General features: G+C 39.8%; 1 protein-coding gene across 4 annotated transcripts in view; it reads right to left on the bottom strand.

The window, feature by feature from the left end:
• HIF1A (hypoxia inducible factor 1 subunit alpha) overlaps window positions 1-10,437 on the bottom strand; it is a 48,413-nt gene extending 37,976 nt beyond the window's left edge. For 2 of the 4 annotated variants that reach the window (XM_053603179.1, XM_053603178.1), the window contains exon 1: window positions 10,063-10,437. In XM_053603179.1, coding sequence (XP_053459154.1) covers window positions 10,063-10,097 — 35 coding nt within the window. In that variant the 5' untranslated portion in view covers window positions 10,098-10,437. The remainder of the gene's footprint in view (window positions 1-10,062) is intronic. The other 2 variants (XM_053603176.1, XM_053603177.1) reach the window with 1 other exon arrangement.
• Between the last annotated feature and the right edge of the window lie 16,962 nt (window positions 10,438-27,399).

Here is a 27,399-nt window from a genome sequence, read left to right as displayed (position 1 = left end):
TTTGTTTGTGCATGGGATCTTGTGCTGTGTCTGCCCCATTGATCCTTGGGGGAGTTGATCTACTCTAATTATTCATATTGCCAAAGTATTTCCTTTTATTTTGTCTCATGATTGTTTTTCACCATTGCCTCTGGCTGTCCTCAGAGTTGGGGTGGTGTCTCTTGGAGATTAGACCGGGGGGTTGGGGGGGATAGCTCTATTGTTGCTAGATCTTTGTAGGGAGTGACGCTGTGTAGCTCTTCTGGGGCTGCCCCAGCCAGGGAGTTCCGGTTGTGGAAACAGCTCCTGAGTGTGACACCCTGGGATCCAGCAACAGGGTAGGGGGTGCTGCACAGGGTTCTGGGAGTGACTGGCGCCCAGTGACTTTGGCACAGAGGGCCCAAGGCTCCAGCAGTTTCTGGCCCAGAGAAGGGCTCTGCACAGGGGCAGGGAGGGCTCCGGAGGGCACGCAGCTACCAGAGTCCCTGGCCAGACCAGTGGGCAGTGTGGAGGCAGGGATGGTACACGAGGGAGGACATTGGGTTGAGCAGCTCCCGGAGTTCCTGGTTAGGGCATGGGGAGGCCCAGCAGGCAGGGTAGTAGGTCCCTTCACAGCTCCTACCGGGGTCTGGCAGGGCCCAGCTCTTCCAGAGGTCCGGGAGGGTGCCGATCATGGGTCCCTGCGCAGCTCTTCCAGAGAATACCTTAATATTTAAAGTCTTTGCACTCCTCCTCATGAACTAAGAAGATCTCTACCTTAGTTTACAGCAACAAATATTTAGAAACAATTGTCTAACAGGAGGCAATTATTAATAATATCAAATATAACAACAGCAAACACTACCTTACATATATTTGCATTGTTCTAAGAAGTTTATTAGCTATGAGACAGTTACAGACAAGAAAACCAAGGCACAGAAGTTAGGTTACACTGGCTAGTTAGTATCAGAATTGAGATTCCAACCCAGGCACTCAGTACTAACTCCAGTGCTTTTAACTACTAAGAAATACTGCTCCTAGAATGCCTGTAAGCTATAAAGGGAATAGTATGTAACTAAAATACTATTTAAAAACACTTATGTGTAGGAAATGCTCATAGTAAGTGAGGATAGCAAAGCAAGCCAAGTAGTGTTATTTTAGCTAATGAAAACACATGCATGAGCACATATAAACGACAGTAAGAAAATGTTAACAGTGTTATCTCTAAGTGTTACTTTCTGTATTTTCCTAATTATAATAATATGTATTGTTAGGATTTTGCATATTTAAGGTAATATATTTATATATTCAGAGATATTCATTATGCCTTGTTCACAATAGCAGTACATTAGGAAAATCTTTAATGTCCACCAGTCAGGAACGATTAAATAAATTATGGTACATCTATGCTAAGGAATATTATAATTAAAGAGAATGAAGTAGTTCTTGAACCAGCAATGAAAGATAACCAAGATAAAATATTAAAGGAAAAGGGATTAAATGAAATATTGTATATAATACACGCAGGACTAGGCATAATCTGTGAGAAGAGTCTGCAAGAGCCACATGAAACTAGTAAGAGTGATACTTTGAGGAAGATGTTGGTAGTGAGGATAGTGGTGAAGGAGGCTTTTGCTTTTTTACCCTATACTTATCCATAGTTTAACAATTTAAAATCCCATTGCTGGACATATATCCAAAGGTGGGGAACTCAGTATGTCTGAAAAAATGTCTGTACTACCATGTTTACTGCACTACTATTTACAATAACCAAGATCTGGAGTCAATCTAGGCATCATTCAGGGGATGAATGGATAAAGAAATTGTGGTACACATACACAAAGGAATATTACATAGCCACAAACAGAACAAGATCCTGCCACTTACATACAACCTGGATGGAACATGGAGAACATCATGTTACGTGAAATAAGCCAAGCACAGAAAGATAAATCTCACATACTCTCACTCATATGTGAGAGATAAATATTTTTTAGAAAATTGATCTCATGGAGATACAAAGTAGAATGATGTTTATCAGAGGCTGGGAAAGGTAGCTGGGTGGGGAGGCTCAAGGAGGGGTGGGTAATGACTACAAAAATACAGTTAGATAGAATGAACAATATGTGATAGCACAAAAAAGTCACTACCATCAACTGTAAGTTAGGGTACACTTTAAAATAACTAAAGAGTGGAATTAGAATTTTCTTAAAACAAAAAAATGATAAATGCCTGAGGAGATAGTTACCCCAATTACCCGGATTTGATTTAATTCACATTGTATGCCTGTATCAAAACATTACATGTACCCTATAAATACCTATATACAACTATTATGTACTCATGATAACTAAAAAGAAAAAAAATTTACAATGAGAATAGATACTATTTGTGTAATTTTTTTTTTAAATGCATTAGTGAGGCAATCTTAAACTCTATTTTTATAGATGGTATAAACATGGGTGTGTGTCTATTCACTCATGTGTGATTTACATTCCCTGAGAAGCGCTGTATTATCATCAGTCCTTAAGAAACCCAAAGGACCAGATCTCAAATGTATCAAGAGATTCTGGAATGTCTAAATTACAATACATTTCAACTACTGGATACATTCCTTACGGTTGTAACCAGACTATAATTTCTTAGTTCACAGCCTGTTACACTAAGATTGTATTTAAAACTACTTGTCCCGTGACTGGTTCCAAGTAGACTACAAATTTTTTGAAGGCTGTTTCTATCATAGTTTTATCACCGACACCAAATACCTGCTCAATGATATAAACAGCTATGATTTATATTGGGTTTATTATGTGTTATAACTGGTTTAAGTCACATACACACATACATGTTCAATCCTGGGAACACAGAAAAGTGAGGCACAGGGAAGTTTAGTTAGTATTTTATCCAACGGTACATAATGAAATTTCTGGAAGTCAGGTTCTAAAGGGGTGTTAACTTGGAGATAGACAGATATACACATATTTGATACATGTTTGCTAAAAATGAACAAGGGCACAAAAATAATACTGTCCACACATTTACCAGCAGCTTTTTCAAAGCCATACATACCTCTTTCAGTAAACTTTTTTTTACTCAATGTTCTGAATATATGGAATTGAAAGACACTAACTTTTTTTTTTTTAAGACAGAGTCTCACTATGTCACCCTTGGTACAGTGCCATGGCATCACAGCTCATAGCAACCTCAAACTCTAGGGCTTAAAGCGATTCTCTTTCCTCAGCCTCCCAAGTAGCTGGGACTACAGGCGCCCACTACAATGCCAGCTATTTTGCTGTTGTTGTAGTTGTCATTGTTTAGCAGGCCTGGTCTGGGTTGTGGCCAGGGCCCTAACCACTGAGCACAGGTGCCTAGCCGAAAGGGTACTGAGTTACTTAAAAGGCTAAGTATATGTTACAAAGCTGCATTAATAAGCAAAATATGTTTTCTAGGCTGGTTATAATAGATACTGTAAATATCAAAAAGTTGACTAAAAATTGAAATTCAAGATTCAAGAAAGTGCTAAAGTAGCACGAGGTATTCCCAAGCTCATAAGAAAAGATATTCCCAATTTTTCATAAGAAAAATTCTTATGAAAAGTGAAACTTAGGAAAAGAGTGGACAATAAGAACTCCCCCCAAAAAACCTTTAAAAACTTTAAAATCTATCTCTGCTTTTTCTTTACTCATCCAATTATTCATTCATTGGTTCATTTGTTAATTCAAGTACTTATTAAGAGCTCACCGTATGTGCCAGTATTCCCTCTTTTATCACAAAATTTCAAATTCAGTCTACTTGGGATTTTGACTACTGAAACACATATCCAATTTGATAATGGAAAAAAGGGGGGTAGGAATCACTTTAATTTATTTAGCATCTGAATTTTCAAGAAAAGATTCATAAGAATAGAAATAAATCCCAACCTATAAAGACTTTAAACCTTATATTTATTTTTACCATAGTATTTTTTAGTTGGAAAAACAAATCCTCACAAGCTATTAGGAAAAAAGGGGGAAACAGAAAGGACCTGTCATTGAAGAGTGAAAACTGCAGCATTAACTAGCAAGACATTATTAAATTGTCTAAATAGATCATGACTTTTACAGCCAACAAAGAGAACTACAGCAAGCCATGTTCCATCACTAAATTTTCAGATTCATACTTTGAAATAATCTTTATGGGCAAAATGATAACCAAATGAAATTTTACAATGAAGAAAAACTTTTAAGTGACATTTGCAATCACCAGAACAGCTAAAAAGTAACATCTTGGAGATAGTCTTTTATAAAAATACATTTCAACCATTATCTTAAGTCTTTGAAAATGAAGTTATTAATTAAATAGGGATTTATCAACAATAGCACAGTAAGTATTTTTCTGAAAAGTATTGGCGGATCAAATCATTCCATGTAACTAGAAAAATTTAATTCTCATTTCAGAGCTACTTAATCTCATTTTTGTTAAAGCTTCCCCTGGCTAACTGTTCTTTGTTGTTAGCTTTAAGACAGTTCTATAGCTACTATAAAATTTTGTTTAAAGCTGAAGCAGAAAACAAGTGTTGGGAAAGATGTGCAGAAAAGTAGTGCTCGTGCTGATGGGAATGTAAAATGGTACGATTGTGGACAACAACATGGTAGTTCCTCCCAAAACTAAAACTAGAGTTACTATATGGTCCGGTAATTTCACTTCTCACATATGTATCAAACAAACTGAAAGCTTCAAAGAGACATTTGCAGAGCCATGTTCATAACAGTGTTAACAGCCAAGAGATGGAAGCAAGCCCAGTGTCCAGTGATGGACGAATGGATAAACCAAAGGCTGTAAGGCGTACAATGGAACACCACAGTCTTAAGGAAGGAAACTCCACACATACAACAACATGCAGGAACCAGTCACAAAAAGACAAAGCTACAATTCCACTTATAAGAGGTACCGAGTGGTCAAATTTGCATAATCGAAAACAGAATGAAGAGCACTGGGGAGAAAGGGAAATTCAAAGTTATTTCATGGGTCTAGTATCAGTTTTGCTCAATGAAAAACTTTTGGAGATGAGTCGCACAACAATGTGAATACACGAAACACTACTATATTGTACTTAGAAATGGTTAAGGTGGGAAATTTTATGTTAATGTTTTTTTACCACACACACACACACACACACAAAAACCCCACAATCACTCTATCATTTCTAAAACTATGGAAAAAAAGTCACGAGGTAATCACTTAATTTTTGTTTTTATAAATTCAGCTTTCACATATTGGACTTTTCTGAAAGGATTTTGTCTGGCAAACAGTTAACATTTTGTTAAATTGTTACTACAGAACACATGAACATATAAAACTTGATGCATATGCAAAACAGTTCATCTTTGATGTGCCAAGGAACTGAGGGATACAATGATTTTTAAAATTCCAAACTTATTTTATAATTTATTTATAATTTATGTAAACATTCTCACCAAACTTCTACCAAAAATATTCAGCAAGAAGATTGGCTTATCTTAGTTTCAAATTCTCTTTCTAACCCTCTAGAGCAGGCGTCCTTAAACTGCGGCTCGCGGGCCACATGAAGCAGTGTAAATTGTACTTGTTCCCATTTTGTTTTTTACTTTAAAATAAGGTATGTGCAGTGTGCATAGGAATTTGTTCATAGTTTTTTGTTTTAAACTATAGTCCGGCCCTCCAACAGTGAGGGACAGTGAATTGGCCCCCTGTTAAAAAAGTTTGAGGACACCTACTCTAGAGTTAAGTAGAAAAGACGCGATACATACACCCACAAGTAGCAAAAAGCTGGGTAACTAGTCCTGAAGTTAAAACACACACACACACAAGAATTTCCTTCTTGTAAATTAAAATCAATTTCTTGATAGGAAAATAATCCAGCAACACATTTAAATTTAATTATTTTCTCCTATATGAGAAACAGACATACTGTTAACAATCTTACATAAGAAAAGAACTTACTATTTCAAGTACCTAAATTTTTAAAAGCCATATTAAGAGAAAGCATCTATGAACGTAAAACGTAGTAATTTCACCCAAATCTTTAACATCTGTGCATAATAATTTATTTCACCACCATCAGCTATGGCATTTTGAGTACTTCAGGAAAAAAGTCAATCAAGAGGCTAGTCCCACTCAGCCTCCTAGACACCATCCTTGATATACAACAATAAAATGTAACCACAAGATCTAAACCCTGAGCCCACACATCACTAGAGCCACAAAAACAGTGGATGTTAACAGACAGAAAGGTTGGACATTTCCCAAACTGCACCAGGTGCTTTGCAGGGGTCACAGGAATGACCCGCAACCCTCTCAGCAGTCTAAGACACCCCCAGAGTTCAGCTAACACGTGTAAAGGATTACATCACTACAGACGTCATACAAATGGAGGGACAAAACTCAGAACAATAAAGCAGCCTGAAGCTCTGCCTTGGGATGGAAATCAATGGTCCAGGGGTGTCCAACCCCTTTTTTTCTTCTGCTACACATTGGAAAAGCAGTTGTCTTCGGTCATGCATTAAACAAACACACACTAATGAAAGCTGACGATCAAAAAATTTCCACAACGTCCAATACCAACAGGTTAAGTAAAATAGGCCTCAAAAATTCCAACCCATAAGCCACAGGTTGAACAACCCGGGAGAAATTCATAAACAAGGGTTAGTTTTCTACCATGTAGGTACTTTCCTGAGAGGATTTAAGCAACTCATCATCTTTAACAAAGATTAATTTTTATAAAATTGTCTACTTTAAACTTTGGCATCAAGATAAAAAAATGTTTTAAGTTACTTCCAATCCTGAGACTTCAGTGCCTTACACCTACCTTGTGGAAATGAACAGTACAAATAGAATACTGTATGTGCTTGCGACTCTTACAGTCAAGTCCTCGAACTTTTTAAACAGGGGGCCAGTTCACTGTCCCTCAGACCGTTGGAGGGCCAGACTATAGTTAAAAAAAAAAAAACTATGAACAAATTCCTATGCACACTGCACATATCTTATTTTGAAGTAAAAAAACAAAATGGGAACAAATACACACAATCACACTGCCTCCTGTGGCCTGTAGGCCTCAGTTTGAGGACCCCTGATCTAATGTTAAGTTGTTTCATTTTTAGGAGATAAAAAAGATGCATAAAAAAGACAGAAGATAATAAACAAAGGAAAGTATTTGAAAGGACTTGAAAAAAGTGCTTTAAGTGTTGTGGAGTAATTTAAACTAGAACTTTAAACTGGCAACACCTATTTTCAAGTACACAAAGGGCTAACCAAGTGCCTCTTCCAGACACAGTGCTGAATGCTTTACATGTACTATATCCTTTAACCTTTATGATATCTGCTCAAAAAGTTGCTATTACCGTCATTTCAAAAGGAGGAAACAGGCTCGGAAGCATTCAGTAATTTGCCCAAACTCACAAGTGGAAGGATCCTATGCTTTTATCCAACAGATATGCTACTTCCTTAAAGAAAAGGAAAACTAAAGCAAAATTATAATGAGGTAAGTTCACTAGCAATTGAAAGAGCTTCTGGACTTTTAACAGCCAAAGTGAAAGAAGGAAATTAAGAAATGTCTATTTTCAGAAATTTTACTTCAATGATATTTGTTTTGGAAAATATGAAGGAGACTGGCCTGAAGTCTGAAACCGAACAATGAACCTCCTGAAGCTCCTTTGAGTGTAAAAATCTATATGTATGTCCTAGTGAATAATTCTACCCCCATAACTAAAGGACCAACAAGAAATGCCCTATGTTAAATCTATTACAACCACACCCATTCTCTATTCTGACTTCTTCCAATTCTTCTGGTTTTGAGTTTTCTAGACCTTCTTTTAAAAAAACAAATTTGTTTTCCTTACCACAACTCTGGGAGTTCATTCAAAATGGAAAAATTGGAAAAAAAAATCCTTGCCCCTCCCAATCTCTGTTATCTTCCAAAAAACTTTAATTAGAAAAGGTCATCTTTAATAAACAGCATCTTGGGCGGCACCTGTCGCTCAGTCGGTAAGGCGCCGGCCCCATATACCCAGGATGGCGGGTTCAAACCCAGCCCCGGCCAAACTGCAACAAAAAAATAGCTGGGTGTTGTGGCGGGTGCCTGTAGTCCCAGCTACTTGGGAGGCTGAGGCAAGAGAACGGCTTAAGCCCAGGAGTTGGAAGTTGCTGTGAGCTGTCTGAGGCCACTGCACTCTACCAAGGGCAATAAAGTGAGACTCTGTCTCTACAAAAAAAAAAAAACAGCATCTTAAAGCTGCCAAGTGATTAAGTGTTTAACTTAATTTTCCAGTTATATTAAACCTCTCTATATTAAGTTGTATTAAAACCTCTCTATATTAAGAAATATGAACCCATTTGATCCAAGGTTGCTAAATTTTCCAATGAGAAAATTTTGAAAATAACATAGAATCGAGGAAAATCTAAGAACTCACAAAACGGGGGTTGATGCACAGTAACTAATTCATTCATTTTAAAGCTGCTTCTGATATTCTGAACCCATGAATGGCAATAAGCACAACATTGCAACAAAAAAGAAGTGACTGGTGTATAACACAGTGCATATTAAGTGTGATTCAATATGCAACAAGGACAGAGAGCTGGCACCACACAGAGGTAATCTGCCTTGGGTTCACAATATAGCAGCCTCATCATTTCATCAAAAGCACTGTAATCACGTCTGCAAAATTAACTGCAATTAATGCCTAGTAAATCTCGAATTAAGTCTAGACCTGTTTGCTCACTTTTTGAATTTCATAAAGTGCTTTCTCTGGTGCATACAAACTGAAACTGTAATATTGTATTTAACAGGGACCAAGATAAGGGATCCACAAAAAACAGCAAGACTATAAACAAGTTTATCTTCTGCTGATACTGATTAGAGAAGTTAATCTCTCCCAGAAGGAATGGAAAGACTTAACAGTAAAGCCAGTCTACTAACCAGAACTCGTATTGTTAATCTTCAATTTCCCAAAATGATTTTCTCAAAAGTTAAAATGCCAATGTGGACAAAACTTTGGGGGCTGGGGGTCCAATCTTAATACCACTGGTTCCACTCAAATTCTTAATCCTTCCATAATGTACCCTTTAGATTCAAACTTCAAGGTGACTCATACATTTGCATTAAGTTCTTACAGAATGAGTATTTACTTTGGACATATACTGAAGGTTGAAGGTTTCCCCTTAATATATACTTCAAGAAAACGAGACAGAGTTCTAAAAAGTGTGCCACACTTCAACTGCAGCATTTCATGTGTTCTGACTCTATACTTTCCCCCCCAATCTCATTAAAACCGTCTAAATTTAACCAGCGGCTACATTTTCACTAACATTATTTCCAGCACGAACGAGGCACATATTGATTTATAACGTCTGCGCCGTCGTGACAGGTGGGGATGAGGACGCGAGTATCCCAGGCTTAAGTTCTCTTTAAAATGTCGCTATTTCCCCTAAATTTCCGTTAGTCTTGGACTCCCAGTCTAGGCAAGTTTTTCCAGGCCATTGAAACAAAACCTGCACGTGCAAACTTAAAAAGTTACCATCTCCAGGCCACCGCGCAAATCCCCCAAAGCACAAAGGCAGAGCCGCCCGCGCCGGGGCGACCGCCGCGGGACCAGCCGGCGCCGAGCACGCGAGCCTCGGCGGGGAACGCGGGCCCCGCGCCCGCAGGGAGCCGGGGCCGGAGCTCGGGGTCCGCCGCCGCTGCCGCGTCCTCGATGGAAGCGGAGAGGATGGGGGCGGGAAGGGCGGAAGCTGGGTGCAGACCGCGGCGACACGGCCGCGGCTCTTTGCTCTTCCCGGGGCTTTCGGGCCGGTGAAGTCCCCTCCGGAGCGGGCCGGGTCCGGGCGGCGCGAGGCCCCGGCGGCCGCGGGGAGGCAGAGCCGGCGGAGACCCCGGCCCCCGAAAGCACTTTCGAGGCGTCTCCCACCCCCCACGACAAAATGGCGACGTGGACAGCGGGGGAGCCGGGCCGGCGAGGCTGGGGGAGAGGAGGAGAGAGGAGGGAGGGAGAAGAGAAACAAAAAGGCCGCCCCCCGCGAGTCCCCAGGCGGCCCGCGGCCCCGGGCGGTGGGGGCGCCGGCGGGGGCGCCCGGCCGCGGCGACCCGCTTACTTTTTCTTGTCGTTCGCACCGCCGGCGCCCTCCATGGCGAATCGGTCCCCGCGGCGCCTTCGCGGCCCGCGCCCCCAGGCTCGCTCCGGCCTAAGCGCCCGCTCCCCCCACACGCGGGCAGAGAAGGCGGGCTGGTCCAGAGGCCGGGTGCCGGCGGGAAGCCCCCCGCGAGCCCAGACGCGGGAGGAGCCGGCGGCGATCGCAGGGGTCCGGGGGCGGCTCCGAGCCTCCTCTCCGACTGCTGGTCAGGGCCCAGCCCCGCGCACCGGCCGAAGCAGCGGCGAGGGCGAACCTCGCGTCCCCTAGCACCGGGCAGCTCTGCGCTCTGAGGCGCTGAGGCAGCGGTAGGGGGCGGGCAAGGGCGGAGGCGCGCTCGGGCGCGCGAGGAGGCGAGGATGGGGCGGGCGCGCGCTCCCGCGATCCCGCCTCACCTGAGGGGAGGCGGGTTCCCCGACAGCCAATGGCGAGCGACGCAGGCGGCCAGTCCCCACCCCGGGCCACGCTGCGCTCAGCCAATCAAGAGGCGGTCAGCTGAGGCACAGCTGGGCCGCGCTGCTGAGCTCACGTGTCCGTGTGTAGCTGCTGGGGGCGCGGCTGAGCGCGGGTCTGGGGACTCTCTGCCATCTCCCGGGGAAGGCGGCAGCTGGCTTTGGGAGGCGCTGCTGAGAAAGGACTTGGGTTGCAGCGTCCCAAGCCTCTATCGCATGTTCCCGCTCTGGATTCAGGAATACACGCTTCCCTCTCCCTCCCCGGCCGCGGGGCTGGGCAGGGTGGCCGCCCAGCTCTGCCCGCTTCTCAGTTCTACAAAGCAGACTTCGCGTCGTGGCCCCAGGCCCTTCGGCCTCTGCGCTCTCATTGCACCAGCGGGGTCTTTCCTTGCCAGGTTACCCGGCCAGGGCAATGTCACACTCACACCCCTCCCCCACAAACACCATTTGCGGTCGTGGAACACAAGTCCCCTTGTCGCTCAGTTTATCCGAGGCAAGGTTTGATTACTGAGAAAATGCGTTTTAAAATGTAAAACCAACTCCCCTCTCAAGGAAGGTATAGCTGCAGGGACACCCTATAATCAGAAATTACCTTTAGCATTTACACGGGCTTTGGTAGCTGAGAGCCAAAGTCTGAATTTCAGGGAAAGAGAAGGAAAGGAGGCTTTAGGCAGACTTTACTTTCTTGCTGCTTTTAAAAGAGCCAAAGATTATCTTAGAGTCAGAAAAGGGGGAAGACGACCTTTTAGTTTGAGACGTATGTCCTTGAGTTGAGTTCACTTGGAAGACGTCCTTTAGTTTGAGACTGGTGTCCTTGAGTTGAGTTCACTGGGTAGACAGACAAAGAGAGGAGTCTCCAAATCCTCGCTGAGTCCGGGACGCGCAAACCACAGTTAACTGGATAGGGTGGCTGAAGAGTATTGCCTGTTTGCTAACATGACTTTGCAAACTACCGAATAAAACTTAATCGCTCTTTGTCTTCGAAATTACAAATTCCAAGCCTGTCAGTCTTTTGAAAGAAAAAAAAAAAAAGAACAGTTTATTTTTATATCACCGAAGGTCCAGCGCACATGTATCCTACTTGACGTAAGATTATTTTACGTCTCGCCTTGGCCTTATGAGTCTATTGTTAAAATCTAGCTTTGCGTTGCGTATTGATTAATGTGGGTATCTGGGGGTGGATTTCAATGATATTGGCATGTAACAACAATGGACTGTATAAAATCAAACGACCAAAGAATATACCACCGCTTTTTAATTAATCAGTAGACTCATAAAGATAAAATTAAACCCTAAAGAAGGCTTGGCACCTGTAGCTCAGGGGCTAGGGGCCCAGCCACATACCCCGGAGCTGGCCGGTTCGAATCCAGCCTGGGGCCTGCCAAAAAACACTGACAACCGCAACCAAAAGGTAGCCGGGCGTTGTGGCAGCCCCCTGTAGTCCCAGCTACTTGGGAGGCTGAGGCAAGAAAATTGCTTAAGCCTAAGAGTTTGAGGTTGCTGTGTGCTGTGATGTCACAGCACTCTACTGAGGGCAACATAGTGAGACTCTGTCTCAAAAAAAAAAAAAAAACCTACAGAAGAAATTAAATATATTTTTAAAATTGTAAACATTCATCTTAATGCTACTTTTGTTTTTCAGGTCGGCAGCACTGTTTTCTTTTTTGGTTGCTGAAGGAATAACTATTAACTATAAATCTTTTAGTTTAACGTCCTGAAAATGCAATGTTAAGAACACTGGCTCCCGAATCAAGAGTGAGCTGTATACAGGCTATGGTACTTACTAGCAAGTTATGTAAACTCTCTGTGCCTCAGTTTATTCATTTGTAAAATGGGGATAAAATTGTCTACGGCCCAGAATTAGGGATGAATAAATGAGATAATACACGCAAGCCCTCAGAACATTACCTGGCACACAGCAAGCAATCAGCAAATGTTGGCTATTAATATTGTTGGCGGACTTGTTTTCATTATTCTCATCACTTTTTTAACCCCCAAATTTGTGCCTCCGCTGGCAGTAATTACTTGGTATTCTGCTGCAGTTTAGTCAGTTTTAACTATCCAAGTATACCAATTATGTTAAAATAGGCTGCGCCAGTAGCTCAGTCAGCAGGGTGCCAGTCGCATACACCAAGGGTGGCGGGTTTGAACCAGCCTGGCCCAGCTAAGCAACAATGACAACAGCAACAAAAGAATAGCCTGTTGTTATGCGGGCGCCTGTAGTCCCAGCTACTTGGGAGGCTGAGGCAGGAGAATCGCTTAAGTGCAAGCGTTTGAGGTTGCTGTGAGCTGTGATGCCATAGAACTCTACCCCAAAACAAAAACGCGTATATTCTCTGTTTCCAACACTGGAATGGTGTTCCCGCACTCATACAGGAGCAGGATTGCAGAGATCCTTCCCCTTTCATTATACATACTCTAAGCAATTCTCTCAGGCCAGTAATTATAGCTCTAGTGTATCACAGATGAGCATTTCGAAATAGCAAATCTAGGGTGGTGCCTGTGGCTTAAGGAGTAGGGCGCCGGTCCCATATGCCAGAGGTGGCGGGTTCAAACCCAGCCCCGCCCAAAAACCACAAAAAAAAAAAAAAAAGAAAGAAAGAAATAGCAAATCTAGGAAATTTTTTTTTATTTTTCAATCATTTCACAAGTTTAAAGCAGAATTATAATTCACTCAACAAAAGATATTTTTGAATATTCATTAAATTGCCTCTAATTTTCCTTTTCAAAAATGTATAGAATCCTGCAAGACCCTGTCTTTAAAATGTATAAAATATGATATTTTGTAAGCACATATATACACATGTATACACAAATATAGATATGAACATGAAAAGCAATAATATTCAACCAACTAGTTTTCACATAGTTACAAAAGAGCCAAATCCTCTACTTTAAGCAATCCTGTTAAACAACAGGTGCCTAAAATGCAAAATTTCCTATAGGATAAAACTGTATTTTATTTAATTTTTTCATAGACAAGGTTGCACTCTGTCACCAGGCCAGAGTGCAGTGGCCTCATCATAGCTCACTGCAGCCTCAGACTCCTGGGTTCAAGTGATCCTCCTGCCTCATCTTCCCAAAGTGCTGGAATTACAGGTGCAAGCTACTTCACTAGGCCCTAGGATAAAATCTAAGCAAATTTAACAATCACCTATTAATAAATACATTTAGGCTATTACTATGTAAACCTATCTTAATGAACAGTCTCATTTAATCACTTTCTAATCTTTATAAGTGTGCAATGTTCATTTCCAACCACTTTGCAGAATTTTCTAAGTAGACTAAACTTTACTTGCAAATGACTCTATGGACCCTTAACCCATATTTAGTAGGAAATACGACAGTGATTCTGAAAGAGGCAAGGTAAAACTTGAAATTTGGAATACTACTAAATAATATAGACCAGTGAGCCTCTTAAAAGTGAAACACATCAGTTGCACACAATTTAAGATGTGTCATTAAGAAGACATAGTGTCTATACGTGATTCTTGGCTTACTGTTTCCCTTTGTCATTTCTTCTTCTTCTTTAATCTACTTCTAACGAGAACAATACAAATAAAAGGAAGGAAAGTGCTTAGAATACAGTACACTTTTTTTTTTCATTTGGAAGGAAAGTGCTTAGAATATAGTAGCCATTAATATTTTTTCTTTCAAGAATCAAAACAAAACAAATATGGATATATTTGTCTGGGTTTACAGGAATATGAATAGGCTGAAAATTCAACATTAGCATTTTTCAATTATGATAAACATTTTTAGCACAAATTTGCAAAGGAATGCCAGGGGCTTCCCGTTTCCTGTTCAATATGTAAAAAGCTTACAAGGTGTCACTCCCATCCTCACAACTAGAAATAAACTAAATAAACAGAAAATCAATAACTCTTCTTAGGGCCATCAGAGAAGTGAGGTCACGGGGAAAACTGCTGCCCTGAAAACCAGAGAGACAGACAGATGGACGCAAAAAATGACAGCTTATCAAAGGACCACAACTTAGCAGGAGTGTAGCCCAGGTGAGGATGCCAGCAGCTGGAGTCAGTATCAGTAGGAACACAGTCAACTGTAATTGAAGAACACAGACTCCGTGCAGACTAGCTCCAGAGTTAAAAACTCCAGGGGCCTCAGGCTGAGAGGGGCCCTAACTCACATTTTTTTGAGTTTCACCTCCGGGAACCCTATGAGATTGTCACTGTGGAGATCTGAGAAAACCATCTTCTTGCTTTTGGCAAGAAAGGAAAAGCAACAATACTGAAATATACTCAGTGCTCTCTTTTTCTTGACAAGATGTGTTCTCAAGAAAAACTACTTTATCAGAGCCTACCCAACTGGAGTCCGCCAAAGCCTAACCAATCTGGGAAAAGGAAAGTGACTAATCCAGTCAACTGTAGCCTTCTATGCAGGAGATGGGAAATACTCCACTCAGGCCCACAAAAGACTGTGACCTAATCATAGGGCTGTAAAATACTCCCCTTCCCTCTCACCACCACATCAGAAGAGCTCCTGTGTAATAACAAGACGTTACAGCTAAAAGGACTCAAGCCTCAGACTCTATTTTAAGAGTCTTTAGGGACATCCTAAGACAACGTGGGAAACAAAAACAAAGACACTGCAAGAAATTTTAGCCTCAGAAGCCTCAGCTACAGCGAACAGTAGCACAGCCTAACTCTTAGCCAGATAAACGTGCAGCCTCAAACGAAAGGCTCATCTGCCTACCTTCTTTTTACCTTATATACAGCATGTCTAACTTTCAGCAAGAAAATTCTAAGGCATGCTTACAGGGAAAAAAATCAGTCTGCAGAGATAAACCAAATATTAGAACCAGACTCAGATATGGCAGAGATTTTGGAACTATCAGACCAGAAATTTAAAATAACCATGATTAATATACCAAGGACACTACTGGAAAAAAGTGGGTAATAAAAACAGATGCATAATATAAACAGAGATGTGGAAACTCTAAGAAAGAATAAAAAGGAAATGCTAGAAATCCAAAATAATGTCACAGAAATAAAGAAAGCATTTAATGGCCTTGTCAGTAGACTGAACACAGCCTAGGAAAGATAAGTAAGCTTTAAGATAGGTCATCAGAAATTTCTGAAACTGAAATGCAAAGAAAAAAATAGTGGAAAAGATGGAACAGAATCCCCAAGAAGAATGGGTGTAGGGCAATTACAAAAGGCAAAACCTAACCATAATGGGAATACCAAAGGAGAAAAAGAGGAAAGGAGAACTATAGTATTTGAAGAAATAATGACAATGAATTTTCCAAAATTTATGACAAATATTAAACCACAGATTCAGGAATCTCGGAGAACAGCAACTAGGATCAACACACACACACACACACACACACACTCACACACATCTACACACAGGCGTAGCACATTCAAAGGGCTGCTAATCAATGAGAAAATCTTGAAAGAAGGGCGGGGGGGGGGCAGGAAAGTAGGAGGATGGGAGGAAACACCTTACTTAACAGAGGAGGAACCATTAGAATGACATCAAACTCCTTTTCAGAAACCGTGCAAGCGAGAAGAGAGTGGAATGAAAGATTTAACGTGTTGAAAGAAAAAAACCCACCAATCTAAAATTCTGTACTCATCAAAATTAATCTTCAGAGGTAAAGGAAAGAAAGGTAAACTTTCCTTTTTTTTGAAAGTGAGTCTGAACAATCATCTCAGACAAATAAAATTGAGGAAATTTGTTGACAGTAGACCTACCTTTCGAGAAATGTTAAAGGAAGTTCTTGGGAGAGAAGGAAAATTATATAAATTAGAAAATTAGAAAGGAAGAACACTGTAAGAGGAATAAATAAAGGTGAAACAAAATACTGTTCTTAATTGATCTAAGAGTAAGAGTTTGTTAGCAAAATAATAGCAAAACATTCTTCTGGATTATAGCTTATGAAAAACGTTTAAGTATGGGTGGCACCTGTGGCTCAAAGGAGTAGGGCACCAGCCCCATATGCCAGAGGTGGCGGGTTCAAACCCCGCCCTGGCCCCAAACTGCAAAACAAAGAAAAAAATGATTAAGTATAACTGACATGCTAAGAGAGGGGAGAAAATGGAATCAGGTAGAATTCTTTATTATTTTTTTTTTTTGTAGAGACAGAGTCTCACTTTATGGCCCTCGGTAGGTTGCCATGGCATCACACAGCTCACAGCAACCTTCAACTCCTGGGCTTAAGGGATTCTCAGCTATTTTTTTTTTTTTTCAAGGTTCAGCTTGAACCTGCCACCCTCGGTATATGGGGCTGGGCTTGAACCCGCCACCCTCAGTATATGGGGCCGGCGCCTTACCGACTGAGCCACAGGCGCTGCCCTCAGGTAGAATTCTTAATTAAAACCGAAGGAGGTGGATGTACTCAATTTTGAAGTACAATTGAAGTTAATTGAAGATAATTAACAACAATTAATGACACTGTGGGGGATGGGGAAGGTAGAGCAGACAGAGAAGGAAGGAAGGTCTGAGGGAAAGGAAAGGAAGAAAGAAAAAAAAACAAGAAAAGAAAATAGTGACTAATTTTCACATAGATTGGTTTCAATTTTGACCAAAGTATATTACTTAAACATCATTTTTTTAACTCAACATCTTGATACATTGTTTAGGATATTGTATCCTCATTTATATGTGACATATGTTTGTAATTTCTCCTTTATAATAATATATTTTCTCCAACTTTAATATCAGGGATACCCAGATCAAGTAGAATGATTTTGATGTATTTCTTCTTTTTCATTGTCTATAAGATTTAGCATGATCTTTTTTTAAAAATTATCTTTTATTTTTATTTATAAATATTAGTTGTCTATTTTTTGATACTTAAAAAAAAATAAGAAGTTAACTGATGACTCCATACTGAATCTCAGAATCAAAGCATTCTATAATAGACATACTCTTATTTGACAATGTGAATGTTACTTTCTTTGCATCATTATTATTATTGCTTAATATTTCGATGTAGCAATTGTCTGATTCCTTTTCTGAACGTATTTATGTTCATTCATTCTTTACAAGGTTTTTGTTTCTAATCCTTGTCTTAAACATTGTTATTGTTATTAAATTTTAAGTCTTTTTAATTTTGTGAAGGCAAAAAAAAAATATGGAAACCTAATTAACATGTGTGTATGTAAAAATATAAATAAAAATATAAAACCAAAGGAGGCGGAAGAAAGAGTAGATGATAAAAAAGTAACAAAGGTCAAGGGCAATGACATTGCTTCTCCGTCTTTTGGCTAAGATCAAGAGTAGAACCAGGGCAAGGAAGAGAATTCCAAAGAATTGATGATAAATATATAAATAAATAGATTAAAAACAAAAACTCCTGAAACCAATAGGCCATTATAGTGAGGCAGGGGGATACAAGGTTAATACATAAAAGCCAGTTTCTTTCCAATGTATAGCAATGGCAATTGGAACTTGAATTTAAGTTATAAATTAAACTCCATCACGTTATCACCAAAAATTGTACCGATAATCCTAAACTATAAATCTATCAAAATACACTATGTACAAACCGGTATGAGGAAAACTACCAAGTACTGATGAAAGAAAAGCAAAGGAAGTCCAAATAAATGGAGAAATAGTTCACATTCATGGAAAGGAAAATTAAATATTAAGACATCAGTTCTTTTCCCAATTAATCTGCAGATTCAGTGCAATCCAAATCAAACGCTTAGCAGCTTACTTTGTGGATATCAACAAACTGATCGTAATGTTTATATTAAAAGGCAAGTACCGTAGAGCTAATACAGTATTGAAGAAGAACAGATTCAGGGGACTGATACTATCGGACTTCAAGATTTACTATACATCTACAGTAATCAAGACAATGTGGTGTTGGCAAAAATAGACAAATAGATCAGCGAAACACAATACAGATCCCAGAAATAGACTTATACAAACATAGCCACTTTTCTCTGACAGAAGAGCAAAGGGAATGCAATGGAGTAAAAATGGTCTTTTCACCAAATGTTCCTGGAACAATTGCATGTGCAAAATCATTGTATTTAAAGAAGGAAAAGTTCTCCAGACCTCCTGTACCTCTTTTTTCTGGTAAGAGCTTAAAATGACAAGCCACATACTAGGGGAAGATATTTGCAAAACACATAAAGGACTTGTATCCAAAATACACAAAGAAATCAAAAGTCAATAACAAGAAAATCACCCAATTAAAAAGTGTACATCAGACTGAACAAGCTGCACTACAGATGTACAGATGACAGACAAACATACGTGACAATGTCAACATCGTATGTCACCAGGGAATTGCACATGTAGACAAAAAGGAGATAAAACTGGACTCTAAAATGGCTAAAATCCAAAACATCAATAACACCATATGTTGGTGAGGATATGGAGCAACAGGCACTTATTCACTGCTTGTAGAAATGCAAAATGATACAGCCACTTTGGAAGACAGTTTGTCAGTTCATTATAAAGCTAACCGTAGTTTTACCACACAGTCCAACAACTGCACTCCTGATTATTTATCCAAATGAGTTGAAAACTTATATCTCTTGAACACAAATGCATACAGCAGCTTTCTTCACAATTATAAAAAATCGGAAGCAACCAGAATTTACCAATAGGTGACTGGATAAGCAAATGATGGTACCTCCGTGCCATATTATTAAGCAATAATAAAAAGAGCTATGAAACCACCAAAAGACTTAGAGAAAACATAAATGCACACTGCTAAGTGAGAAAACACAATCTGAAAAATCTACCTGTTGTATGATTCCAACTATATGACATTCTGGAAAAGGAACAACTATGGAGATAGTAAAAAGGTCAGTGGTTGCCAAGGAGTGAATGAGGTTGCAAAGGATGAGGGAAAGAATTCATAGGGGATCTTTTGGGCCAGTGAAACTATTCTGCATGGTACTCTAATGGTGGACACCATGAGGTACCATTTGCATTAGGCAAAAACACACAGAACAATACAACAAGAAGAATTAACCTTAATATGTACTATAGACCATGGACTTTAGGTGATAGTAATGTATCAATATTGGCTCATCAATTGGAACAAAAGTGCCAAACCAATGCAAGGTATCAGTAATGGGAAAAATTCTTACTTTGGGGTGAAGGTAAGGAAGGAGAGGTCAAACGCTCACTGTTTACCCATGATATGATCTTATACTTAAAGAGCCACAAAGACTCAACCACAGGACTCCAGGAAGTAATAAAAAAATACAGTAATGCTTTTCCACTCTTGTGATACTTTACAAAGAAGCACGTGTTTCAATTCCATCCAGGTTAATACAAAAAGTGAAAAGTCTTCATCTTTTTTATGACTGAATAGTATTCCATGGTATACGTATGCCACAGTTTGTTAATTCATTCCTGGGTTGGTGGCATTTAGGTCTCGGCGATGGTACATTGAGCTGTAGTGTCAATTTTAGAATGAGAGAAAGTTGAGTAACTACCTGTATGTATTTGTGGGTATGTCATACATTTGGATAAAAAAAGTCAGTATATGTTTTTCCACTTTTATTATTTTTTAATTGTTTTTTATTAAATCGTAACTTTGTACATTGATGCATTTATGGCGTTCAGGGTACTGCTTCAATATACAATATGAAATGTTTACATTGAAGTAAGTAACACATCCATCACAATTATACTCATTTCTTAATAGTTTTGAAATGTACCATTGCATCATGCACACTAGGCGAAGTTTCCCTGTTTTTCCACTTTTAAACATAAAAAATTTCAATACAGCAAATGAACAAATACAGAAAAGTTCTCCTGACCTCCCGTACCTCTTTTTTTCTCTGTAGAGAACCTGTTATCTGTTATCAATTATTTGTGTATCTGTTTAGAGATAGTCAATGAATATACCAAAAGATCTGTGCTTAGGGTCCTCTCTCTTACGTACAAATGATAGAATAGTATATGGTTTGTCAACCTCTTGAATTTATTTTATATAGTAATAATGTTGGAGACCATCCCTTATAAGTTCATATATATCTCATATTTTAAATATTTTACCACCAAATAAACAGATATGTGATGGCGGTAGAATACAAAATCACAAAATTTTTAAATGTAATGTAATACTAATGTTTATGGACAATGATTTTTAAAATTTGATTGCAAATAAAATTTGGCTTCTCTAAGCAGATTAGAAAAGAGATATTTAATAGCTGGAAAGACAAACTTGACAAAAGGACGAACTTGCCGGGTGGCGCCTGTGGCTCAAAGGAGTAAGGCGCTGTCCCCATACACTGTAGGTGGTGGTTGGTGGTTTCAAACCTGGCCCCAGCCAAAAACTGCAAAAAACAAAAAAAAAGACAAACTTGCTTTGAGAAAACTTTACCATATCAATTTTCTTATCTATTTTTCAAAACTATCAACCCTAAGTGAATTACAAATAAAGAAAATTACTTTCCACCTATATTCACTAGTCCAACCAGTTAAAAAAATTGGAATTTTTTTCTTTCCTTTGTCCTTTCTGTTTATATGGTGACTACCTTGGTGTTGCTTTTCACACATCATTTTTCAGCTGCAAGGACGCTAAATCTCTTCATTGTAAATGACTAACAATTTCAAAATCCAGTACAAATCGGCCTAACCTGTATTTTTATGAAAGTGAACCTAAGAATTCTATAGTAGAAGCTTTAAGAATTGACCTTCTATCTAGATTGTGAGTATATTATGGTTGTGATATGAATTAGTATTATATAATTATTCTTTTTTTTTTTTTTTTTTTTTGGTTTTTGGCCGGGGCTGGGTTTGAACCTGCCACCTCCGGCATATGGGACCAGTGCTCTACCCCTTGAGCCACAGGCACCGCCCTATATAATTACTCTTTATTGGGGGCCAAAATTCACATTTATTCACATATCTCTAGAGAAGAGATATCTCAGAGTTGTAGATACAGTTTGCCGAACTTCCGCCAGAACACTGCTAAACAAAAATAAGCAGGAAGTACTGATGAATCTTCCGGAATGTCCGTGCATCTCTGTCCCACTTTGTTCGATGCTACAAAGAAAATTTATAAATTTATAAAGAAAATTTATAAAATAATACAGGCTGTCAGATGATGAAGGGTAAGTGAGAGAATCTCAAAATAAACCTTGAAACACAAGTTTTTGTTTCTATTTGCTGTTTGTGTCTTTCTAAACAACTGTGGTTTCTATCAGGAAGAAAAACACCACCAAAACATTAAAAATGTCAGTGAACGCGGCATTTTAAAAGAATTTCTTTTTCTAGAGGATATTAACTTCCACTACAAATTGTACCTTTTTATCTGGGGTTTTGAAGGAGAAACGAAAGAAGGAGCTTAACATTGCTTAATATACATCCCCACTTGGTTTTCTTTCCATGGGCCCTAAGCCACTGGCAATCATATTTTCCAAATTTTGAGCGGATAATGTTTTCCCTTTGATTTTTTTTTTTTTTTGGGTAATGAAGAAACATTAGCTGTTTGGCTCTTATATTGGAAAACTTATGAAGTTTCCTTCAGTTAAGTTTGTCAGAACTTGCCTAGGAAGAAGCAGAGGCAGCCGCAAGAAGTTGATTAATTTTATACCTGGACTTGCAAAGACAGGTTAGCTATTCTCCTGTGCAAGTGCAAATAACGTGGCGGACGGGGAAAGCCAAAGCATTGCAGGATTATCTTATTATCAAGAATGTGATTTACATATGGACTAAGTGCCGAGGTTTGGAGTGGCTCTTGGGAACTACAGACTTTCTCTAATGTTAGTCCAACCACCACTTTCTAGTTCTGACTGTACCTCCACCCCCCACTTGTAATTTATTTTTCTGGGATCCTAAGGGACAAAAGGAAGGGCGTCCACTGAGTTGTTTTTGTATTGTTTTTCATAGGGTGTGGCGGCTCATGCCTGGAATCCTAGCACTATGTAAGGCCAAAGGCAGGAGGATTGCTTCAGCTCAGGAGTTGGAGACCAGTCTGAGCAAGAGCAAGACCCTGTCTCTACCAAAAATAGAAAAATCAGGGCGGTGCCTGTGGCTCAGTGAGTAGGGCGCCGGCCCCATATACTGAGGGTGGTGGGATTGAACCCGGCCCCGGCCAGACTGCAACAACAACAACAACAACAAAAAATAGCTGGGCATTTTGGTGGGCGCCTGTAGTCCCAGCTACTTGGGGGGCTGAGGAAAGAGAATTGCCTAAGCCCAAGAGCTAGAGGTTGCTGTGAGCTGTGACACCACAGCACTCTACCGAGGGCGACAAAATAAGATGCTATCTCTAAAAAAAAAAAAAAAGGAAAAAAAAATAGAAAAATCAGCCAGGTGTCATGGCAGGTACCTGTAGTCCAGCTACTTGGGAGGCTGAGGCAGGAGGATCGCTTCAGTCCAGAAGTTTGAGGTTGTTGTGAACTGTGATGGATGCCACGGCACTCTACCGAGGGTGACAAAGTAAGATTCTGTCTCAAAAAAAAAAAAAAAAAGAAAAATGGTTTTGTATTTGGACAGATAAGCATGTTCCTTGAAATGACTGTTCCTTCCACATACACACAAGGCCCCCCCCACCTCACCCCCAGACAGCAGAATGTTTCCGATCTTGCTGCACGGACATTCTCACACCCTGTTCCAGATCCTGTTAGCAAGAGCCATGCCAACTAGGTTCAGAAACAAGACTTTGCCTTGATATCTTGCGATTCATACAGCACAGATACTTTCTGTGGGACCAAAGCCAGATCCCTGAGCCTGGCTGTCTTAGGACTTGCAGAAGGAAATAGCTGTGGATATTATGTGGTGGAACAAACGGAGTCCAGCCTAAAACACCACAATTTAGCATCGTGGTGGATATGAGAGTGTATGCATATCTCAAAACAAATCAGACAAATCAAATAAAATGGGTTATTTTATCATATGCAGAGCAAACCACCATAAAGCTGGTATCGTAAAGAGGCTCCTCATCTGTTCGTTTAGTCCTCTTCTAATTTCTGTCCCTTTCCTGTGTAAATCCTCATCAGGCTACATTTCAACTACCACTTGGTTGATCTCCCAGATTTTGTCTATACTCTGGCCCTTGGTGGTTCATCTCGGCTCTGCCCATGGCCCTTTGGCTCCTAAATCCTAGCTCCATTTTTTTTTTCAGAGCTTTGCATACTCTGCTCCCACTACTTTAGCCAGAAGAATACATTTAATATATAATAGCTGATTAGCTGTTGGAAAAAAGGAGAAGAATTCAGGAGGATAAAACAGCTGAATGAATTCTCTCTGCTCTAAAACACAGAGGGAAAATGGAATGACCAGACGCAGACGTTAACACTTGCTCCTTTCTGCCCAAGCCAAGGCTGCTGTTCCATGTCTAGGGAATGAATGCCACCAAGGGAAACAGCAAAATATGCATGCCGTTAAGTATGAGGCAGGCACCTGAGACGTAACTAATAATCCTCAGAGAGCACCTGGGCTTCCACTATACGCTCTTAAGTAGCTGAAGGAATTGGAGGCACGCAGTTTTCTTCTTCAAAAAATAAGGCATTTGAGCCATATAACATCCAAGTCCCTTCTAGCTCTACAACTTTTTGACAAAGCTCTTCTAAAGTAATTTATTTCACACAGCTCTTAGAGCAATTAAGACAAAGAAATAGCATCAATGTCGTAATTCAACAGGTGGACGATTAGAGTCAAGGATCAATTGTTCTGTTAAACATGACCAAAATAGGAATCTTTTACATTCGAATAGAGCATTTAATATTTTCAAGGCACTTTCACATCCCTCACCTTACTGGATTTTCAAAGCCACCTTGCAAAGCTATTTAATACGCTACATTAGATAACACAGAAAATCAGTGATAGAGGTAACAGGGGGTCCAAGTCTCCAGAATGCTAGTTTGGGGTATTTTTTCCTTTTAAATATATCTTATTTTAAGTAGAATAATATATCTTTATTTTAAGTAGCATATTTTACAAATATTTACTTCGAAAATGTAATCAGGCATTTTGGCTTTGCCACAACTGAGATGCCAATATAGCTACGGACAAAAATAGGCAACTTCTTTCCTCACACATCTATTTGCATTTATTGCATTTGATTTGATTTTTGCAATTGCTAATAAGCCTTCTGGGAAAATCATCAGAATAGCATCAATTATCAGCTCTCAGGCACATGTAGGCAACAAGGGATTATGGAGAATCCAAATGGCAGAAAATTACAGATTCTCAAAGACAGTTAGTCCTAAAGGGGAGCGGCCTGGTGTGAACTGGATTTAACAATAAAAGCTAAGGGATTGAAGAGAGCAGCTCCAACTCTGGCCTTTCTGTTTGTCTGTTTTAAACACGTTAGGTAGGGTTTAATAACTGTCGCTGTGAGACCCTCAAACAGGGGAGAAAACTTTACCTTCTCACATGCTGCTGAGCTGTTAACACACAGTGGACTAAGAGCCCGGGCCACAGTGCAGTTGGCAAGTATCTGAAACTGAACATGAATGTGGCAGAGACCAGCAACAGCATCTAAGTAGAGCCCCAGCTGGCATTTCACTGCAGCAGAGCCCAGCGTGGCAGAGGCCAGCCACAGGTAGGAAAGCACGTGACCTGGCCTGCTGCTTTAATTTATGTGAGATGCTGCACTGGGATTCTCAGAATAACTTCAGGGGAATTGGAAATTCTGCCTACACAGGTGGGGTCTGCTATGATACCAGCAAAATTATGTGCAGGATCGTAAGACAACAATGACTATTGTCTTCCGGATTGGGGGCTAGAGTGCAGTGGCATCATAGCACACAGCAACCTCAAATTCCTGATCTCAAGCGATCCTCCTGCCTCAGCTTCCTGGGTAGCTGGGACTATAGCCATGTACCACTTATGCCCAGCTAATTTTTAAAAAATTTTAATAGAGGTGAAGTCTGCCTGTTGCTCAGGCTGGTCTCAAACTCCTGATCTCAAGCAGTCCTTCCCACCTTGGCCTTCGAGAGTGCTAGGATCACAGGTGTGAGCTGCCACCGGCCACGTGCCCTTCTTTTTTTTTGCAGTTTTTGGCTGGGTCTGGGTTTGAACCTGCCACCTCTGGTATATGGGGCCGGCACCCTACTCCTTTGAGCCACAGGTGCCACCACGTGCCCTTCTTAAGTCATGCTTCTCCAGCTTGCTTTCTGGTTAAACATCTGTTCAAACTGTCTGAATAATTCGTAAGCTTATTCTTGGTGAGTGATTCAACTAATTCTCATATACCATGAAACCATATTTTCATTAAATTGCTTTAAAGTGCTTCCAGAGAAGGTAGCTAACCTCCATTTTAATCAAAATTTATTTTGCTTGAAGTTGAAATATACTACAGTAAGTTTCTGAAAATTTCAAACCATAAATATAAGCTTTTTTTATATTTGTAGATTACAAATATACTTTGCTAAATCTGTACCTCCTTTACTTTCTATAAAATGAATTATCAGATCAAAAAGGCTCACAAATCCTGTTGAGAGTTTCCATCAGAAAGCCATCTGATTCCTGTATGGAGAAGAAACCTTATACACTGTTCCTTATCAACATTAATTTTTTTTAAAAAGGCAATATCTATTTGTGTGGCTTTATTTTATCAGTAGTTTTAATTTTGTTTAAAGAGCAAGAAAGAACTTGACTAATATTTTTTTTTCAACTAACTGATGTCAATATAAAATGCAGTTTATTGCAAGAACATCAAGACATACTTTTTTGGGATGGCGCCTATGGCTCAAGGAGTAGGGCACTGGCCCCATATACCAGAGGTGGCGGATTCAAACCCGGCCCCAGCCAAAAAAAGAAAAGACATACTTTTTTTAGGTGATCTGTAAATTTTTACATCTTTCAGACATGGAATTTGCTCCGTCAGAAACACCAGAACACCTGTCTCATCAAACCATAAATTTTAAAGCAGCAAAAATAGATGCCCTAATACAGTCAGTGTCTAAAGAACTTACAAATATCCTTTCTTGCAATTTTTGATCATCACTGAGATAACAAATAGTTACCCGTAGGAGGGCTTTATTTTTAGTAACAATTCCATCAATCTGAAAAGAAAACTTTTCTTGTTTTTAATGTGCCTATGAACGGTTTTTCAATGTTAACTGACATTGAATTGAATCAATCGCTCACTGGAAGTTTTTTTTTTTCAATATTGGATTTTGCTTCATCACTTTTAAAATTGCAATCTCTATGTTCATATGACAGTCTCAGCAAAAGTATCATCATGACCGGGTTTTGCAATCATTTTTGCAATTTTATACTACCCAATTATTTCATCATCATCTCTTGTGTGTTAAGGAAGTTGAAGTGTTACTTTGCTCAGAACTATGTTAAAATTTTTTAAATATTCTCTACGTTTTCTTATGTTACCAGGATGTTTCCATTTCAAATGATCCAAAGTCTTAATGGCTTCATAGCTTCAGCTAAAAAAGAACTATCACGATATAGGCACACGGACTATCTTGAGTTGACTAATAAAGCCATAGGCTGACATTCAATAAGATATCCTGGGTATTTCTTTTTAGCATTTGACATAATTAATGCTGGATTGAATGACTTTTGTAGAATTAATAACATACAGACTATTTTTGCTTAACTCTTAAGATCCAGTTACTCACTATGGCTTTGAGGGTCAAACATAAACAGCACTCACAAGGTAGCCAAGGGCGGCCACGAGGCCCAGGCCACCCACCTCTCACCATGCAACTGCAAGACACAGCAATCGATTAAAGGAAAGTGTGCCAATCACAGCGTCTATTTGCCCCAGTTTTGTAGCACTAATCTTAGGTACCTTTTGTGTATTTCCTATAAAGCCAGTGTCAGTGCTGTTTGTGTAACGCCCAATAAAACCTAATAAGAGAAATGACAAATTAAGGAATAGGATTTTATCAGGTAGGGTGGAGCCTTGGAGAACCACAAACTATTGTCATATTTA

Source organism: Nycticebus coucang, chromosome 9, assembly GCF_027406575.1.
Source record: "Nycticebus coucang isolate mNycCou1 chromosome 9, mNycCou1.pri, whole genome shotgun sequence".
Lineage (NCBI taxonomy): Eukaryota > Metazoa > Chordata > Mammalia > Primates > Lorisidae > Nycticebus > Nycticebus coucang.
Note: the sequence above shows the minus strand (reverse complement) of the source record. Positions and strands in the feature narration are given on the sequence as shown.